This window comes from Hipposideros armiger, unplaced genomic scaffold (genome assembly GCF_001890085.2).
Source record: "Hipposideros armiger isolate ML-2016 unplaced genomic scaffold, ASM189008v1 scaffold_436, whole genome shotgun sequence".
In the NCBI taxonomy this organism is placed as follows: Eukaryota; Metazoa; Chordata; class Mammalia; order Chiroptera; family Hipposideridae; genus Hipposideros; species Hipposideros armiger.
Genome location: NW_017731786.1, coordinates 543,386 through 560,971, shown reverse-complemented (window position 1 = coordinate 560,971; position 17,586 = coordinate 543,386). Strand labels below are relative to the sequence as shown.

General features: G+C 50.2%; 1 protein-coding gene across 2 annotated transcripts in view; it reads right to left on the bottom strand.

Moving 5' to 3' along the window:
• NTRK3 (neurotrophic receptor tyrosine kinase 3) overlaps positions 1–17,586 on the bottom strand; it is a 276,304-nt gene that overhangs the window by 44,770 nt on the left and 213,948 nt on the right. For both annotated transcript variants that reach the window (XM_019665218.1, XM_019665219.1), the window contains exon 11: positions 14,981–15,169. In XM_019665218.1, the coding sequence (XP_019520763.1) occupies positions 14,981–15,169 (189 nt within the window). The remainder of the gene's footprint in view (positions 1–14,980; positions 15,170–17,586) is intronic.

Below are 17,586 nucleotides of genomic sequence, written 5' to 3'. Positions count from 1 at the left end.
TTGTTTTTACTTCCTCCCTTCCCTGAGAATATTGTTTTCTTCTAATGATTGGCTGGGCATAAATTACCCCAGGGAAGGGTCTACAGAAACACAGCCTTGCAGACAGAGGTTAAAATGGAGGAGGAGAATAAAAGCCCTGGACAAAAAGACCGCTGACCAACTTCCCCTCAGAAATAGTCTTACTATGCCTCCCATTTTGCCTCAGGGAGGCTCATTTATAACATCCCTCATTTGTTTCTGACCCACCCTGCACCAAAAAAATGGAAGGTATTTTAGGTCCCTGATAAGCCAGAGGGAGAGAAATACATAAGGTCTGCTGATGGTTTCTTCCTCACAGAGGCACTTTCGTTAGCTTTTCTATTGTCTCAAAATTAACGTGACATTCACCCAAAGAAACACTGGTGTTAGAAGCCAGACCAGCAGCCCCTCAGACAAGGTGCCAAGTTGACCAGGTGAGGCCAGAATATGCCAACAGGCTGAGAAGCTGGGCCTCCATGATGGCTTGCTTCCCTTTGGTCCTTCCCCTGAGTGGCAGCTCCAGGAAAAGTGAAAACTTGGAATGACTTCCACACTCCCTGACTTCAGAGGAAGTAAAAGGAGAATACAGAATCTATGTTATCTCCATCCGCATAAGGAATACTAAGGGTTTGCGATGGTTGGTCATCCAAGACGACCCTCCCAAGGGCCCTGCCAAGAGGAGAAGGGGAAGGAGACCTTTCTACACCTGCCCACACTCCCCTCGGGACAGCTGACCTGGCTCTGGGGAGGGAGAGGGCGGGTCTTGGTGTGATGGACAGCATGGCCCCAGCCCAGGACACCGTGTTGATATCTTTGTCAAAGCAGCCACAATTGAGTTAAAGCGCCTAAGTAACAAATGCTCACAAATCCCCGAGCTTGTATTTAAAATCTATTTTCAGAATTACACTGAGCACAATTCAACCAATCAATGTGCCATTAGGAGTTCCGCCCCGACACTTCCTCATTACCTGGGGCACCGGGCTGCCGGACTCAGCAGATCCCAACGCGAAGAGCGGCTGCATCACCAGCAATTCTAGGCCAGGGGACGAAAGCTAAGACAGTGCCTGGTGAGAGGCCTGGCTGGCCACAAGCTGGGTGACAAATTAACCTACACGCCCACCAGGGAACAGGATAAAAGGAGGCTTGGCTGAGAAAGAGGTCAACTAGGCTCCAAGGACTTCTGTCTCCTCCTTCGAGTGTAGCCACTGCATCGCCTCCGGTGCCCATCGCCAGCTGGGCCCCATCTGGGAGCCCTGCCTCCAGGCCTCTGAACCTCTCCAAGACCTCCTGGGGTGGGAATGAGAAGGTGGCTGCTTACACAGGATCCATGGAAGTGCTAGAAAGGGACTGACTTCCGCTGACTTCACGGTGGGCACCAAGGGGCACCCACGCTCGTATCTGTCTGAAAATCCTCCGAACCACCCTCAGTTTCCCAGCAGGCAGGGGTGCAGGTGAAGTGGGGGTCAGCTGATAGGGAGAGAGGCAGCCCGACCAGAAGAAGAGGCGCGGCCCTAAACCCCTGAGTGTCAATCCTGGCTCTTCCACTGACCAGCGAGTGACCTTGGACAAGGACTTTAACTTCCCCGCGTCTCGGCTTCCTCATCTGTAAAGTGGGGATCACAGCACCTGCATCCCAGGAGGATTTGATGTAGGGAGAAAGATGTAATGAGGGGAAGAGAGGCCGGCGGGCTCTGTCATGTCACAGGTCTGTCATTTCCGAGCTGTGAGACCACAGTGATGGCTTAACCTCCCCCATGACTCCGTTTCCTCATCTACGGAACAGGGAAGCCACAGCACTGACCTCATATGGCTTTTGTAAAGATTACATTTACACTGTATTTCATGTCCAACATAAGCACCAGGCCCTGTAAGATTTTATTCTTATTTTAATGTATTTAAAAGTCTGGGCCTGGCCCTTAGTAGGTACCCAGTCAACGTTATTTCTCTTCTCATCACGACCCACCTTCTTACCCTGGCTCCACCAGCCCCTGCTCCCAAAGGGCCACCCAGACTCCACCCAGCTTGCTCGACCAAGGTAATCGGATCCAGTTGAAACCACATGAAAGAATGTTTCTTTGCTCGGGCGTGTAAGTAGAACATTGAAAATTAGCAGGACAATTTACCAGACAGAATAGCAATGACGAAACCACAAATTACCAGCTTGCTCTTCCTGAGAGGAGAAACGAGGAGCAAAATTTACATGAGATCGATGTTCTCATCTTCCTCCTACCACCCCTGCCCCAAGAGGCCTCTGCTTGCTCCTAGAAGAGCGGGAGGCCGAATGACCAACTAGATGAGCATGGGTTTTTCCTTTGGAGAAGAACTGGGGTGGCAGGCACTGCCATTTCTGACAGCCATTTCCTTTTCTTCCTTGCTAACAGACCTCGATTCTGTGGAGGTAGTCACTCCTCTCCAGGTGGCCGTATGCCTCCGAGAGAGTGAGTTCAATCCCCAAGCCAAGTGATTAATCTGGTTGAGCCTAATGTGTTGTGCCATTTTCTTTATAGGTGACTGGTTTGGGAATAAACATATGTCAGAATGCTGGCCAATGGGACAGCAGGGAAAGACTGCTGGGGGCTTCGGGAAAAGGTTTCCTCAATTTCGTTCAACCCACCAAAAGAGGCTACTCTGTGCTGCCCCTGGACCAGGTGTTTGATTGTGATGCCTGGAGTTGCTGCAGCCATTTTGTAACCTGGTGGTCAAGCAAAATACACAGAGGTGGAGGCAAAAGAATCACAGAACAGCAGAACCACAGTGCTAAGGTGCTGCACGACGAGCCTCCCCTGGAGTGATATGATGATCAACTCACTTCTTTTTGAAGTCCAGTGGCTCAGGGTTGTCTAGTACTTGGTCAAAAGGATCCCAACTGATGTGATCAATGTCCGAAACATGAATATGTGCACAGATATGAAGAAGACCCATCCATATATGTGTGCATTTGTGTCTGGAGGTCCCGTGTCTAAGTCTGCTGAGAAAGAATGAAGAGCCTGTGTCCTCACATATAAGATCAGGCAAAAAGGAAGTTACACGAGCAGATGGGCATTAAAACCCTAATGACAGAGGGCACCAAATGGGCACAGACACACAAGTAACTCAGGGGGAGGCACGGGGCAGGTAGACCCAGGAGCAGAGGAGCCGATAGTCACAGCAGTTTCAACAAAGTGTTTGCTGACACAGGGGATGGTAAAACAAAGAATAAAAAAACAAACCATGAAACTCTCTGTCATGCCCTATTTGAGCCCACAGCTCTTCAGTCTCATTAACCCAAAAGGAAATTGGCCTGAGCCCTCTGCTCATCAACACTGATCATTTCCTGACAACCAACGTATTACAACCCTGCCCCCTAAAAGCCTCTCTGTGGCTGCGGGTCTGGGTGACAAAATGCTATTTCTTAGAGCGGGGAGAAAGAAGTCTCTTGAGAGAAGGAGTCTTATCTTTTCAGAAATAACTTCGAGCTCTGAAAAACCTCTATTTTTGACACCATCAAGCTGGCTTTCCCCAACAGCATATTTGAATGAAGAACTGTAGTGATAGTTGTAAAAATAATGCTGTCAAGGCAAAGATGATCATGTACATGCCACTTACACAAGGTGACAGAGCCCTTTAAAATTCTCAGGCCACTTCATTTCAAAACAATGCCAGCTGAGTTGGTCACATTTTCTCATCTCAAGTTTAAAGAGGGTGGATGCCTTGCCCACGGTCCTACAGGCTGAGACCAGGGTCTAGGACCACCCGCATTCATTTTCTTCTCTAATGAAAGGGTCCCCCATAAATGAGAGTTCAGCTCCCTTTCTCAGCTGGCCACACACCAGGCACCCTGCTCCCTCCTTGAATATACAGGTGCTTTCACCTTCCACACGATGGTTTGGAAACAGTGGCTTGAGAGATAGCAAGTGACCTGCGTCTAGGACGGTGCAGGTCTCTGTAGGAACAGCTCCCTGAGGCTCTGATCCTAAGGGGCACATGTGCCTGGAGACAGGAACACAGCGAAAATTTAGCCATGGCCAGTGTCTCTGGATCTGGGTTTTAGGCAGTGCTGGATACACCTGTAAGAGCTTCTAAGGCATAGAACAGACAAACTCCTTGGTCCATTTGAATGAAGGGCACTTAGTGCTCTGCCAAATATTCGGAAGAATGTTACCATCCCATCTCTAGGCATTCCCATGGCACGTGGCCACTTCCTGTCCCTCCCAGAGGCTTGGGAAACAATGGGACAGTGCACGTGCCAAATGGGTTCAGGCCCATCTGGGCACTCAGTCCGATGGTAACATCTGCTGGGGAGGCAAAAAGCAGAACCCCAAACCCCAGAACAGCCCGGAATGTTAACCCACTGAACAGCTGTGTCCACGGAGATGCTAACGGGCATCCCTCAGAAATCGGGCTCGGTGGGTCACAAACTTTGGGAACTGCTGCAGGTCCACGTGACTTCTTGCAAATCTGCAATGACCTTTCCCAGACAGGCTCCCAGAATCCCACAGTAAAATCATATTCAGTCCAGCTTTCCCCAAACTTATTTGACCACGGAACATTATTTTTGATACACGACTATTAACAAGCCTTAGAGCACAATTCAGGAAGCCCAGCATGAAAGGCCGCTGGGAAGAAGATGGGAGGACAGCTCACTTGAGGCTTCTTGGCTAAGAGCGGGTAGTGCTGGGGTTTCTAGAGTTATTGACCATTGAGAAAGCAGCAGAGTGGGAACCAGAGCATCCCAGTCTCTTTGGCACATCCCCCATCAGAAGTGTCTCATGTGCTCATTCCTAGGAAATGCAGATGATGACCATTTTCTCCTGGAAAAGGGCTTCTGGAAAGAGAATGCTAATAGGGACCATCAGTAACAATAGGGTTCCCCTGCTGTCTCCAAGGATGGGGGAGGTATTTTTTCCCCTTTTCCTGCTTTTTAGCTAATGCTTATAAAATGAATTTTTGTCTTCTTGAGGACAAAGGGAGGTAGCTAGTCCCCAGCCCTTCCTTCTACCTGTGTCCTTGGCTTCTCCCTGTGAGAAGTGAGTGATTTATCTGATGAGTGAGGCGAGCAGAGTCCATCATCTACCATCATATTTCTCTTCTGGGCGGGGCTAGTACAGACCAGAAAGGCTTCCCCTGCTCATGTGGCTTTCCAGGGAGCCCCTAAGCTTCCCGACTTGCAAAAGACGAGGCAGACCATAACCCTCTGTGCAACTAGACAGGTAATGTCTGCTCTACAGACCCAACCCCTGCCTGTGCATCCCAGGTTCAGGCCTTCAGAGAGGCATCGAGAAGCCCATTTTGGTTTTACGTCCACACAACCTTCTTACGTCCAGCAATAAAGCCCAACTTTTGACTTTGATTCCTAGCGGACCCCTGTGCATATTTCTCGGCTGGTTCAGAATTACCCCTTAAAGACCAAAATACAGACTAGATGCCTGAATCCAGTTGAAGGAGAAAAGAGTAAAGATATGTCTGGGGAATCTTGAGCTGATGAGGATCTCTAGAGGGGAGCTAATCCTCCCACTCCTTGAAGACGACACTCAGGCCAAAACATGCCAAGAAGACAAGTAGTCCTTCTGCTTCCAGGGCTCTGGGCAGGAACGAAGGAGCCACGCTACATCTTACTCCCTGTCAGCTGTTGGGTGCCAGCCATTTCCTCTGGGCTTGCGTGCCACCATGACATGACATTTCTCCGGGATGGGGGGGTCTCCTCCACCACGAAGCACATGACTATCCCCCAAGAACTTTTTTGAAGCCAATTACTGTGTATTTACAGTGAGCATAATTATACCTAATTACTTAATTAGCATGACTGCATGTAGCTACTGAGTCTGAGTATGTGATTATGGCAGAAAGCACGGAGCACATGAGGTCATGATACCCAATGGGAAGGCAGGTTTCTTGGCTCAGGGACATGGACACAGGTCAGTCCCTTTGGACTAGTTGGTGACAGCTCCAAAGTGCGTGCTCAAGAATGTCTAGTGTTTTCAGATATTTTGGGGGAAATGGCATCGTTTTGATTTTTTTTTTCTTCCTAGGATAGGGGAAAAAATGACAAAATGCCATGCTTGTACTGTTCCTAGATCTGAGGGGCCTGGGAGGGAGCAGCTAACAAAGGTTCATCTCTAGGGGCTGAGACCCTTAGGACAAGCTCAAGTGTGTGGACCCAGGACTTACGGCCTTGGCTCCCAAGTTATTCCATTCTGGCATTATTGGCTCTTTCTAGAAAGAAGGAAACTGGTAATGTCTCTGAGTAATCCTTTCCTCCTCAGGCTCACCAAATCCAGCACCACAGGCTTCTCAGGGCTCTGCTATTTATTCTAATTGGATCTGAAAATAGGATTAAAGGAAAACCCAAGGGGAACAATCCTAATTTATGTTCATTTAAAATGGTGAATGAAAGACTGTCAGAGAAGCAGGGCCTGGAGATGCTCAACCAGTGAAAATGGCTAAGGCAAAATGTCCATGTCATCTTTACCGAGATCCGACCTATAGTTCCTCCAACGGGGACCATCAAGAGCCAACCAGCAGGATCAGGGAGGGCAGGCATCAGACTCGCCCAGTCCCACATAGGTCCTGCTATCCCCATGTCACAGCGGGACAAGCCTACCTCCTGAATCAACCACAGGGAACAATGCCAGACTCCTCCTTTCAGCTGAACCCTCAGAGGAGGCGCTCCCAGCCCAGCCCTGTAACCAGATCCCCTTCCTCCCATCATGCAAGTCCATCAGGACTTCTGCGAGAAAAACCTAGAGAGGTTTACTCTGCAGGAGTAGCAGCAGGTGCTGTTGCCTCTGCCTCTGGTTCCAGGAGGGGGCCCCGGCCTCCCCGACAAAGAGCCCGTTTTCTGTATTTCAGCTGCAAGTCCATTATGTGAACTAAATGGCTGGGAATAAGCCCCACCATTCCCCTGCGCTAAGTGATGTCTGTTAGCCTAGGAGGCGACAGAAATCTGTGTCACGCCGAGGCACTATTAATACTGCATTGTGCACAAAGCGGGCTAAGCTCCCCACCACAGCGGGAAACTGGCCTTGGCAGTTCATCTTCCAGAAAAGGCAACTCCACCGCCAGCTGGTTCAGAAGATGAGGAGGAAACAAGCCGCTTGCTCACTTCCGATGAAGGGGTCACTGGTCCCAGCTAAGGGGACACAGTCCACACACCTAGCGGTGCCAGTTTTGGTTTTATCTCCGGTGAAGTCCTTGCATTCTAGGCTGGTGTGTCAGGGCAGATACATGGAGCAAGTGCTCTGGGGAAAGAGAGTGAGGCGAGGCCCTTCGAACAGCTGCAATCCAGCCAAAGTGGGGTAAGGAAGGGGTGGGTCCCCTGCTCTATCCCAGGGCCCACTTCGGAGTACCTGGCACTTACTAAGAGCTCAGTGGATGTTTGGTGACTGGCTGAGGAATGCAGGAGAAAAGCGAGGTGGAGGGAACCGGCACAGATGGGGTCCTGACAGCCTCATGAGAGCGAGGGCCTGTGAAAAACATGCCAAGACGGAGCTGCCCAGGTCAGCCAGGGAGGACAAGGGGCAGCTACAGGAAAGCACCATGAAGACGTGACCAGCCAGGGGGCTGCAGTGAGTGCACACCTATGTGGAGACCCATGTGGAAAAGAGAACCAGTGTGGGAGGCCTGAGCGACCAGAGTCAGCCTGAACATGACACGCAGGGAAAGAGAAGGCATTGACAAGGCTTCCGGGGAAGCCGGAAGGAAGCCTGAAAGGCTGAGGGCCAGCGGGGCCCCGGGGCTGCACCATGAGGTATCACCGTGACAAGCTGCTTTGGAGAACACGGGCCAGGAAGTCAAGGGGCCAGTTTTGTTGTGAACTTGGCAAGGGGCCTCTAACCAATGACAAGTTAGAAGTGAAGTGGACTCACTATTAGTCCACGTGACTATCCAGTAAGCATTACTGTCATCAGTTGCTGGTATAGCTCAGAACAAAACAGAAGGTTTATACAAACACATACATAAACACACACACACACACACACACACACACACACACACTACTGAAAGCTCGCTAAGAAGGCAGATGTGCAATGACTGACAAGTGCCGGGAGACCCTGGGCAGGAGCTGACCGGTGGAGGCCAGTATGACACGAAATGAAAAGAACCTGATTTTGGTGCGGCCAACTTGGAGGGCAGTATGGCAGTTTCTTACAAAGCTAAACATAGTCTTACCATACGATCCACCTATCTCAAACCTAGGTATTCATGCAAATGAGTTGAAAACTTATGTCCATGCGCTCAAATGTTTACAGCAACTGTATTCATATTTGCCCAACATAGGAAGCAACCAAGATGTCTGCTATGGGTTGAGTTGCGTCCCCTGCCAAAAAAATAAGATGTACCTTAGGATGTGACCTTATTTGGAAATAGGGACATTGTGGATGTAACTAGTTAAGTCAAGATGAGGTGGAACTGGAGTACAACCAGCACCTAATCCCGTGTGTCTGGTGTTATTACAAGAAGACAGACACACGGGGAGGACTCCATGTGAGGACAGAGAATTGGAGCCCTGCGGCTGTAAGCTGAGGGACACCACCCACATCACCAGGAGCTGGGAAGAGGCGAAGAAGGCTCCCCCTACAGGTTTCAGAGGGACTGCGGCCATTGGCACCTTCATTCAGACATCGAGCCTCTAGAACTGACACAATCCAGTTCTGCGGTTTCAGGCACTTTGCTACGGCCGCCCTTGGCAATGAGTACAGTGTCTTTCAACAGGTGACTAGATAAACAGGTGACTAGATGACAAACTGGGGCACATCCATACGACGGAGTATTAGTCAAATAAAAAGAAAAAAAGTTCTCTAGCCACGAAAAGACATGGGAGAACCGAGAATGCATATTGCTAAGTGAAAGAATTCAATCTGAAAAGGCTACACATTGTGTGACTCCAACTACATGACACGTGGAAAAGGCAAACCTGCAGAGACAGTAAAAGATCGGTGGTGGCCAGGGGTTGGGGAGGGAGGATAGGAATGGATGAGTCACTCGGGATTTTTAGGGCAGTGAAAGTACTGTGTGTGATACTGTAGTGTTGGAAACATGATCTGGTGCTCCTGCCAAAACCCACAGCATGTATGACACAAAGAGTGAACCCTACTGTAAACTAAGGGCTTTAGTTAATAATAACATATCAAATTGGTTCATCAACTGTAATAAATACATCCCACTAATGCACGACGTTAATAACAGGGACGCTGTGGTTGGGGGGACATGCGGGGGGGGGGGTATTCGGGAATTCTCTGTGCTTTCTGCTCAATTTGTCTGTAAACCTGCTAAAAAAAAAAGATCTAACTTAACCCCAGGGCCAAGTAATCCCTTATCTAAAGGCAACCATGGTCCCTTGGGGCTTTGATTCCATAAATCAGAGAGCAGGATAAGAGCCAACAGCTAGCTAGACCAAGGCTGACCCAGCCTCGTGACTATAGGGACCCTCAGCCAAGGTTCTCCTGGGATTCCCAACCCTGAACAGCCCATGCACAGAGCTGTCCTCATCCTGGAAACGGAGAAAAGCGAGTCGCCATAAAACGACAACGCTGTCCTCATTCCTCTGCAGCTGGCTAGCATGAGGTCAAGGGGTTGCGGACCGCTGGAATCCTAGGCAACAGGATTTAGCAGGGAAAGGATGGAGGCTGACGTCAGCAGGTCTGGGGTTTAATCTCAGCCTCCCTCTTAATAGGGGTATGATCCGGAATAAGTCACTTCAGCTCCATGAGCCTCCGTTTCTTTGTCTATAGCATGGGTACAACAGTTTCTCCCTCAGAGAGCCAGTGACAGATCACATGAGATTAAAAAAAAAAACAAAAAGTGTAACGTGTCAGTCTGATGTTTGGTCCGGAGGAGGCTGCCAATGCAGATTGAGGACCTTGCCCACTATCTGTGATATCTCTAGAAGGCTTGTGCCACAGAAGTGAAGACACACTCACCAGGCGTCATCGGATACACAGGTAGTTGGTATCTTCTCTTACCCTAGTCCCCTGCTGTGTTTTCTACAGAAAATGAAGAATTATGACACAGACGAGCTACTTTTGGAATAAGCGCCAAGTCAGGTTTGGGAAACAAGAAACACACATTGGAGAAGTGACAGGGGGAGCTAAGATTTGACTCAAAGTCGTTCAAGACAAGTGCAAGGCATTTCCTCTAAGCCATGGGCTACCAGGAGGGAAAGGTCACTTCGATAGCATGGGCCCAGGAGGCTGGAAAGGAGCCAGGTGTTGAATGATAAATAGATACGGAAAGGAAGAAAAGGGTGTGGGGCCATGCCTGGAGGGCAGATGGGCGTTCCCACAGGAATTACACTAATGCGGCAGTTGGGGGTGTGGAATTGGAGATCTGGGAAGAAGGGATGAGGGATAAAGGCTAGTGACTCATCAAAGGATAAGTCAAAATAGAAAACAGGAGGCCCCATGAGCAGTCCCAAGGGAGCAGAGGGAGGGTGCCATCCTGCAGTGCAGAGATCAGCGACGAAGGTCGAAGGTCGGCAGAAAGCCCCTGAGGGTAGGGGCCTCGCATTTCTTGTACCCCGATGTTTCCAGAGCCTAAGAGAAGGCCTGACACAAACCCTCAATAAATATTTATTGAATAGATGAACGGGAGAAAAGCCAGCACCGTGTGAGTGACTTGGGCGCTAACCAAGAGAAGAGACACAAAGGAACACGGTCCAGTTTTGCAAAGAGATCAGGGATGAGAGCTCAGGGGTGGAGCTGCAGGACAGGGAACCCGAAGGGGTTTGGGGGTGAACGGTAGGAGCAAGCACACAGTACCTGGGGGCTGGGGTGAGGAAAGGATGGGTTGGCCAGAGTCGGAGGAGGCCCCTGTTTGCAGCCCCACGAGGAGGGGCAGAGATCAGAGGGAGAGGACCTTGAGGGCTGGCTGACTCTGGGAGGGTTGGAGCACGGTTTCCTCCCAGGCAGAGAAAAACCTGTAAATAAAGGCAGAAGCCCTGACCTGGGGACACAGCGGGGGACAGAAGGAGAAGACAGGGTCGCTCCCCAGATGGCCTTTGCTCTCTAGACCAAGAGGCAAAGTTGTCTTCTGGGTTTTGGAAAACAGGATGAACAGAGAACCCCGGGGCCTTAAACAGAGCCGAGGAGCCTTCCAATTGGCCTGTGGGAAAGCCGGCGATACCAGAGCCAGCGGTCCAGCCCCAGCGTGTGCACAGCTATGCAGACTAGGGCTGTCACAAGGGTGACAAAGGTAACCGAGGGCCCAACGTTGCTACAAATACCTCGTAATTCTCCCCAGTGACTCATCTAGACCGGCCCCTGGGTGTCTCATTCTGTAGGTTCTAACCCCAAACTGGCTGTGTGACAAGGAGGGACGTATCCATTTCCCGATGCTTTTGAGAACCAGGGGACTTTAAATAAATAATGAGGGGGGCTCATTAGGCTCCAGATTCCACACACGTTCCCCAGTTGGAGCATCTGCACTCAGCGCTTTCAGAATCCCTGGAAAGGCTGAATAAGCTCAGAATAAAGTCAACGTCAAGTTCAGAGCACTGCTGTGAACGTGGGCGTGGGGATGCAAGCACCTAATAAGGGAGGGAGCGCAGTAGGTGAGCTCTAAATATCCTTGCGGCCCTGACATGCTATGGAAAGTGCCAGGGACCAGACTGGAGACAGAGAGAAAGCTGGAGGCAGCATTCTAATCACTCCGGTCCAAAAGGTGTGCTGCCATTTCTTTCAAACACATGGGCAGGCAAAGAAACGTGCTTCTGTGCTAAATTCATCCCTGGGGGACGTGGGGAAATAATGCCTAAAGTCAGGCAGCACCGTGCGATTTCTCCCCACATTACACGTTGTTCCGTGAGGTACCATTGGTATATAACGTTATATTATTTCCAGGTGTACAACCTAATAATTCGGTATTTGTACACCCTACAACGTGATCACACAATGAGTCTAGTTACCACTCGTCACCATACAATTGACGCCCTTCACCCGTTTTTCCCAACCCCAAACCCCTTCCCCTCTGGTAACCACCGATCCTAAATGGACAAGAAGGGGAATCAGATGGGAGAGCCTGTGGGGGGCCCCTAGGGGGACCCACAATATGAGCATCTCTCCTCCCTTAACCTCATTTCTTGCTGTCCCCCCAAAGGAGTGATCCTGGCCTTATCTGCAGCGTCATAAATGTTCTCTGCTTATTTATCTGCCCAGGCTCATGAGGTTTTAATTATTTATGGTAGTGTCTCATCACAGACGGGGATGTGTCCTGGAGTCACTTCCCTGGACCGATGAAGCCTCTGTAATCAGAGACCTGCTGCCTCTCGGCCTGTAAATCTCGTGGGGGCGGGCCAGAGCTCCGTCTCCCAGGCTGCGGGAGGCAGCCATGGACCAGCCAAACCCAGTTACAAGGCTTCTGCACATGGCTTGTCGTGGCCACATGTGTTTTCTGAAAACAATTAAGAGCCGTCCACTGTCCACTGACAGGACAAAACGTAGCGCTCCCTGAAAAGGCCAGCAGCCCACGCATATCAGAGGGGTCTGACAACCTGGAGCCATCTCGTGGTTTTCTTCCTATAAGTACTGTTTGTTCCCTGTTCCTTCAAGTCTTAGTCAATAAACCCGCTTGCCCTCGCCTCCCCTTCATATTTACACAGAAGTGCTGTCTGAACCCTTGGAAAGGACACTTGGAATCACAGCCGTTTGGAGCTGCAGGCGGCAGGCTTCTCCTCTGCGTGCCTTCCTAGGGCAACAGCTCCTTGCCTGGGCGCTGGGTCCTGACATCAGAGGACTCTCAGTGCCCACAGTGCTCTCCAGGGCTCTCACTTACTCCAACGGCTCCGAGGAAACTTCCTACCCACGTGCCAGGCGCCTCCCACCCGGCGGCTGTGCTCACGGCCTGGTATCAGGAGCTCACGGGAGCACAGATGTGACCCAGAGGTCGTGCTCCACACCAGGAGCCCAGAGCGTCCCCGAAGGGCACACAGTCCATCCCCAGTAGTCCTGGATTCTGGGGATGGATGCTGGGAATACAAATTCGCCTACTCGCTGAAGTTTATGTGTGACCCCGAAACCGATACTGACGGCACTTTTCATGGTCATTCACAAACATGCGAGAAGGGATAAAAAATGTGAACCACCCAACGCGCATGCTCCAGGCTGAGACTGACCAGGGCGACCGCACCTTCTGGTTTCAGCTCCCACGCTGTCAGCGCGTGTCCTGCCTGTGGCCCATTTAGTGCCACTTCACTTTTTTTTTTTTTTTGCATATTTGTGCTTTATGTTGGTGATTTTGCAGTTGAAAACGGCCGCCAAGCATAGTGCTAAAGTGCTGTCTAGTGTTTCTACAGGGAAGAATGTCATGGAGAAAATGCACGTGTTCAGTCAGACACGTGTGTTCGATTGGCTTCGTTCAGGCATGTGTCAGGTGCTGTTGGCCCTGAGTCCAACGTTACTGAACCACAAATATCTATGCGATGCCTTTACACAGAATCGTGCATGAAACAGGTCGTGTATTCAGTGTCTATGGTGACTACAGAACGTGACTACCGCGAACGACAAGAATCAACTGTATACTCAACACAGCAACGCCGAAGTCTCTGTTCAAAGACCAACGTCACCTAGAAACTGAGCCTGAGGCCAAGCTTGGACCCATGCTACCATCACAGAAGGGCTTTCCTCCCAGCCACACCAGGGCAGTCCAGGGCAAACCTGACCTGAGGCAAGAGAGAGAGAGCAGAGCCATTCTTTGCATGGCATGCCCCACTCTTCATCAGAAACACAGGTATCTTTCTGCCCTTGCCCGGCCCTGGTCCAGAGCCCAGCTGTCTCTCCTCTCGCCGACGGGGGCATCTGATAATCCCCAAGACAGAGTATGGAGGAAGCCCAAGGTTGGGAGGCAAATGATGACCTGATTCTCATTCAAGCCCAGTTCCTCCCACTGTGGTGGTTAATCCTCTCACTAAAATCAGAACCAGAAAAGCAGAAGCCAAGACCGATGAGGTGGTCAAGTACCCACGCTGTTGTAAGATGGACCAGTGGGAGCAGCGACAATCTGTGAGCTACGAAGAGTGGGGCCCAAGCACAGAAAGCTCAGCCCAGGGGAGCAAGACCAGAGGCAGGTGATTCTTCTTAGGCCAAACCGCGTCCAGCGAGAGATCAAGAGAGCCGACTGACAGAAACGTGGGGGCAGAGAAGGGGGACCCACAGCTCCTGGAACCTCGGCTTTCCTGTCTGAAAGATGAGGTCTTAACCTGGCCATCTGTCTGTCCCTTCCAACTCTAAGGCACTTTCCAGGGGCCTCTGTGCTGCCTTCTGAAGTAGCTGACATTTGGTGCAGGGGCAGGGGCAGTGGAAGGGGAGGGGGTGTGCACCAGGGTTGATGGGCTTGGATTGAACCTGGGGTCACAGCAAGGAGAACGCCTGCTGGTTGGAGGACCAAGCCACAGAGGCTCTGGGAGCTGGGAGAGGCCTGAACAGAGCTCAGCAGAAATACAAAGAGAGGGTCTGGAACCAACAGAAGGGGGGAGACGAAGATGAAACAGATGCCCTGAGCTCTGATCTGAGGGAGTCCTGCAGTGGGGAGGTGAGGGGTCCTAGCGTGGGGGCCATGACCAGCGTCTCAGAAAGCACGCACTTCGGGGCGCTGGGGGAGCAGCTGAGGAGGTGTTTCCTTTCAAATGGTGCCCACCGCCCTTTATTCCCTTCCCTCTTGTGGGGGCTTCAGCGAGGGTCTGAGGACCTCAGGGGCTGTCGTCTGGACAAAGTCAGGTTACATTTCCTGAATCACAGGCCAGGTCCACAGAGAAGACCGGCCTTGCCTGTCCCCTGTCATACCGGGAGCACTTCTCCCCAAGTAGCTGGGCCTCGCGCCCCCAGGCTGTTCTTCAGGTTTTGAGATGAACAGGGAGGGTCTCTTAGAGAGTGGGAGGTTAGCAGGTGGTAGGTCACCCCGGAAGTTTCCAGAACCCCAGCTACATGGTCTATCGCCATACCACCCTTCCCTCCCCTCCCCAGAAGGGACAACATTCGACCCCAGTACTCACATGTGTCTGGCTTGTGGCAGTTGTGTCCCTGACGGAAATACTGGGGGTTCTCAATGACCGGGATACGGGTCATGCCGATGACCACGGTGTCCGGGCCGGCATCCAACGACGAGGGTGTGGTGACACCATGGTTGATGTGGTGCAGCGGGCTGGCAGAGTCCTCCTCACCGCTGATGACAGCCACAGGACCTATGCATACCAGGAGAGACATGGGACCCTGGTGAGGTCACAGCGCCAGTGCCCAGCCCTGCCCACAAACCCTGCCATGGTCTTTGCCACCATGTTTTCCATAGAAGCAAAATGTATTGGAAGAATATCCCCGGGTGTCTGGACTCTGAGTTCTGAGACTCGCCCTTGACTTCTACTTCATGAGAGAGAGAAATCTACCCCCATCACACCACAAACATAAAAGAGTGAAATGAAGTGACTATGATATGAATTATTTTCACTCCCCCCAGATACAAATTAGTGCAAAATAATAATCATTTTAAATAAGTTTCTTTGCTTAGGTAGCAGCAACGGGAGTAAAACAAAACAACAAAAAATTTAGCAGTAGTTTGTACCGTCCCTTCTCCCTTCAGCAGCTTTACAAACTGCTGCTGCTGGGTCTCACCCCAAAGATCCTGATTCCATTGGTCTAGGGGTGCAACCTGGGCACCTGGGTTCAAAGTGCACTCACATGAGTCCCATGTACACCTGAGACCCAGAACCTCTGATTAGGGCCTTGGAGGCTGAGAGCCTTCCCAGAGCGGCCATCAGATTCCTGTAGGAGCATGACATGGCTTTCATTGGACTCTGCTGTCAACCCTTCCTGGCCCAAGGGGTGGGGGATCAGCCCAGTGTGGGCCTGGATCTAACCCGAGCCAGCTCGACAAGTGACCACACTCAGGCTGCGTCACTACTAGCCCACCAGCAGCTGGGCACTCTTGAAAGATCCATAATAATGCCCCAGTGCCTTCAAAGAACATCATCTGAATCTACCCCAATTCCACCATTTCCTAACCCAAAGAAGAGGCCCGGTAAATCAGGTTATTTACAAACATGCTGACAGATATGGAATGCCGGAGTCCTGTAGCGCAATGATTCTGTTTGGTGGTGTGATTCTGCATACATACAAATAAACGTCCTATAAAGTGAATTAGCTGTGACTGTCGGTGGCTTCATACAACTGGCTTTTTAAATGGCTGCTTCGCAAGACACATGGTCCCAAGACAAAGTGCCTGCTGTGATTTGGTTTTGTGGCTTGAACAATATTTCCACTACAGAAATCCATTACATCGTACTGAAGTTTATGGGGAGAGTATTTCCCATCAAATAGCGAGGTAAAGCACCAATGAGGCAGAACTAAATGGGAGACTGGTACATGCAAACGGAGAACCCTGCATTCCACTCCGTCAGCACAGACAGGCTTATTCCAATCTGTGACAAATGTCTGCCTGTCTGGAGACCATGTGGAAAAGTAGCAATCAGTGGCTGCCCAAATACATGCAATAATCATTTGCCTTGCAAAAAAAAAAGAGGCCAGTTCCTAAAAACAGGCTGAGGAGGGAGGGGCTAGGGTTAAAGCATAAGGCTGGTCCACTTCTTCCTGCTCCTGGAACAACAGAAACCAGGAATAACCCTGCCTACCCAACCACCCACTCCCAATCGCACCTCACGCCAACCCCCTGAGGAGATGGGAGACCGCTACTCTGGAGAAAACGAATGCCTCTCTGTGGCCCAGTAATACTCCATTGTGTAAATGTACCACCGTTTCTTAATCTGGTCGTCTACTGATGGGCATTTCGGTGGTTTCTGTGTCTTGGCTATTGTGAATAGCGCTGCAATAAACATAGGGGTGCATCTATTTTTCCAAATTAGTGTTTTGGATTTCTCTGGACAGACACCTAAGAGTGAAATTTCTGGGTCATTAAGGTAGTTCCATTTCCAGGTAGTTCCATCTCAAAAAGAAAAAAAAAAGTTTTTTGAGATACCTTTATACTGATTTCCACAGTGGCTGCACCAATCTACAGTAAAGACTTTATGGGGTGCCAGATGGACACTTGTCTTATTAGGGAGACCACTTCATGGATGATGTAGATGCTTGACCACTGCACTGTACACCTGAAGCTGACGCTGAATAATATTGAATGTCAACTATAATTTTATATATATATATAGTCACGGGATATGGAGTACAGCATAGGGAATAGAGTCCATGGAATTGTAACAGCTCTATATGATGTCAGAGGGGTAGTAGATTGGGGGAGGGGGATTATCACTTTGTGAGGGGTATAAAGGTCTAACTATTACATTGTTTTGTACACATGAAACTAATAAAAAAAAGATATATAAAAATTATAGAATAAGGAGAAATTGATTTTAATGCTTTTCCACCCAGAAAATAACAAATAAAGTGGAGGTTAAAAAGATTTGGAAAAAAAAAAAAAAGTAAAAGAGCTCTAGATGTTGACATGTGGGCATCTCCCAATGAAGTCACGCTTACCCTGAGGTCATGCCTTAGTGAAGCCTAATCGTAAACAAGCCCCACTCGTATGCTTCAAGTGAGACCTTACTGGCTTTCCAGTGCCCAATCCTAAATATGAGGAAACAGTCCCGGATCACCA